Source organism: Helicoverpa armigera, chromosome 30 (genome assembly GCF_030705265.1).
Source record: "Helicoverpa armigera isolate CAAS_96S chromosome 30, ASM3070526v1, whole genome shotgun sequence".
NCBI lineage: Eukaryota > Metazoa > Arthropoda > Insecta > Lepidoptera > Noctuidae > Helicoverpa > Helicoverpa armigera.
In genome coordinates, this window is record NC_087149.1 from 2977165 (window position 1) to 2980494 (window position 3330).

A 3330-nucleotide genomic window follows, 5' to 3' on the forward strand; every position below is an offset into this window, starting at 1 on the left:
AATTTGAAAACCTATAAGTGGCGACATCTAAGTCTCACTAAACTACTACTACCCAAGTAACTTGTTGTGTATTACACTTACTATTTCGTGTGTGTGTTGATCGTGCGTGCGTTGTAAACAATGGCAGACACAGCAGTCGCAACCGAAGCTCCGGCTCCAGCTACACCGGCGAAGAAGCAGGCGAGGCAGGCTGGCGGTGCGAAGAAGCCGAAGGCGAAGCCCACCCATCCTAAAACATCCGAGATGGTAAACAGCGCTATCAAGGAGATGAAGGAGCGCAGCGGATCTTCGCTGCAGGCGATCAAGAAGTACATCGCCGCTCAGTACAAGGTAGACGCTGAGAAACTAGCTCCGTTCATAAGGAAATACCTGAAGAGCGCCGTCGAGTCTGGCGCTTTGATCCAGACCAAGGGCAAGGGAGCGTCCGGTTCTTTCAAGCTCGAATCGAAATCTGCCGCCGCCAAGAAACCAGCGGGCGCTGCGCCCAAGAAGGCCGCCGCCTCCGCAGCCACGAAGACCAAGAAGGCTACCGCTTCAGCCGCCGGAGCCAAGAGCAAGAAGGCCGCGGCCGCTGCTGCATCTGCGTCCGCCGCATCGGCTTCGCCCTCCAAGGCGAAGTCGTCCGCCGGCGCTGCCGCTAAGGACAAGAAGGCCGCCGCCGCTAAGAAGAAACCGGCGCCCAAGAAGGCCGCCGCTCCGGCCAAGGCCAAGGGAGGCGCCGCACCTAAGGCTAAGAAGACCGCGAAGCCGCCTACAAAGAAACCTAAGGCACCTGCCGAAGAAGCCGCCGCCACCCCAATCGAAGCCGGCAGCCAAGAAAGCGTCCGCAGCCAAGAAGTAAACATCTGACGCGCGGCGTTCCGGTTTACCGGCGACGCGAAACGCGGCGACGGAAGCGGCAGCCGGCGCGGGCGTTGCGCCGGCTCGGTTCGGGCTCGGCTCGGCCCGGCTCAGCACGTCCATCCACAACATCCGTGCAGCGCTGTCAATGTGATGTGATGTGTGACGGTGGTGTGCGCTTGTGTGTAGTGGAACTAAACACCATCCACCCACCTTGTGTACCTACTACACCACATCGCTCGGATCGTGGTCGACGTCGACGTCGCCCGCCGTGAACCGTGCGCGCTCCTCACAGCCGCTAGCCTGCATCGCTTACGTTCGAAGCGTACATCGTCGTCCCGAAGCGGGCGCTGCGCGCTCGCTCACAGTGTCTCGAGTCTCTGTCAACAACAACAACAACAACAAATGAAGAAAATCAAACGGCGGCAACAAGATGCTCAGCGGGAGTGCACGCGCTCAAACGCGGCGCTCGTAGAGCGCTTCAAAACAGCCCTTTCAGGGCTAACAATACTATCATGAATATTATTCGTTTCTCATATAAACAGACAAGTCAAAAACGTATCAAATAACTAGGTGCCTACGTAACTAACCATTAAACACGCACGACGCACACACATTAGACATGTATATAATTATCAAGAAAATCTTTATTGCGAACTAAGTATGTAGGTACAAAAGATCATATATATTGAAAAAGACAAGTACATATAAATGTGTATTAAGCATATAGTTTGACATAAGGTTCCTATGTTACCTACTTACAAAACAATACATAACTTACATACAACTCACTAGAATTACGTACCTACAAAAACACATACATAATGTAATAAGTAAATAATTATTTACTTATATATACATATATAATTTTACTACGCTAGGCTAGGTTGTTTGTTATGTGTTACACTTGCATACCTGATCGGAAAGAAAACACTTTCACAACACTTGTTTACATAAACACTGTGAAATACACGACACAATAATGATCGAAGCGTACGAATCAAAACAATATAAAACAATCCCGTCAAAACAGAGAACAACAAAGTGAAGCGCTTCATTCGAATCTGACAGTACTGCCTCCGTTTTCCGCGCGAAATGCAAAAGAAAGCCTAAGGACAAAGACAATTTGATTTATATTATACGACATGACGTGTGCATGTGGTGTTTGGTTCTTTCTGTTTGATAATGGCACCTGCAGCTCAGCCTAGGAATAGAATTATTTTTTTCGTTTTTTTTTATTTTTGTCCACGTGATCGCGTTTGCGCGTTTTGCGAGTTACACCGCCCGTTCGTCGCTACATACCCTCCCACTTAGTGAGACGCGCCGGTCGAGTATATAAATGCCGCGGACGCCTGGGTTTAAAATTAGTTGTTCACTCGACTGTCGTCGCGCTCGCACTCAGAGCGTAACTTGTGATTTTCCGTGATATTCTTAACCAATCTTGACAATGTCCGGTCGTGGTAAAGGTGGCAAGGTTAAGGGAAGGCAAAGTCCCGGTCCAACCGTGCCGGTCTACAGTTCCCCGTGGACGTATCCACAGGCTGCTGCGTAACGGTAACTATGCAGAGCGCGTCGGTGCCGGAGCGCCTGTTCACTTGGCCGCCGTGATGGAGTACCTGGCCGCTGAGGTTCTCGAGTTGGCCGGTAACGCGGCCAGAGACAACAAGACCAGGATCATCCCGCGTCATCTGCAACTGGCCATCCGCAACGACGAGGAATTGAACAAGCTCCTATCCGGCGTGACCATCGCTCAGGGTGGTGTGCTGCCTAACATCCAGGCCGCTGCTGCCCAAGAAGACCGAGAAGAAGGCTTAAGCTGCTTCGATGGGATAATATTGTGTGGTGTATATATGCATGCGTGCATTCATTCGCGCCATGCACTCGTATACCTATTGCAATATTGTATCGCGTCGGACGCGCTGAGCTCGTCGCCCTCGCGTATGCAACACACATATTAAACAAAAGGCCCTTTCAGGGCCACAATATGATTCGTCGATACATAATCCAATGTTAAAAGACAGTTTCTTTATCAGTGTCGTCTCAAAACGTACAAGTACAACGCTGTACTGACTAGGCATATTAATTACGTGTGCTAGGATGTTATCGACACTGCGCTGCGCCGTGATAATTTTAGGTTAGGTACATGTTACATACCTTCATTTGCGGGTCCCTGTCGCTCTGGTGCTGCAGCTGCGCGCGCTGTCGCCGCCGCGCGGCGCACCACTCGCTGCAGGCGCGCCGTGCTTTGCCTTTCCACGTTACCTGTACAAATTACATGTAAATTCCATTTATTTATTTATTTATTTAACAGTACAGTACAACACATAAATACAGACAAGAATAAATAATAGATTTGAGAGAATTGTACAAGGGCATAGCTTATCTCACAAGAAATTTCTTCCAGCAGGCCCGTTATGGAGGTTAGAATTTAAAAGAGATACAGATAGACTGTACGTACAGTATAAATAGAGGCGACGATCGCTTCTGGAT

At 49.8% G+C, this 3330-nt stretch overlaps 1 protein-coding gene and 1 pseudogene across 1 annotated transcript; both read left to right on the forward strand.

The window, feature by feature from the left end:
* The first annotated feature begins 38 nt into the window (after positions 1-38).
* Positions 39-964, forward strand: LOC135119117 (histone H1-like). The gene is given in 2 exon segments (XM_064042821.1): positions 39-773; positions 775-964. Coding segments are annotated over 2 exon segments (720 nt in total). The 5' UTR covers positions 39-120; the 3' UTR covers positions 842-964.
* A 1183-nt stretch (positions 965-2147) lies between these two features.
* LOC135119126 (histone H2A-like) lies at positions 2148-2771 on the forward strand (annotated as a pseudogene).
* Positions 2772-3330: the final 559 nt, after the last annotated feature.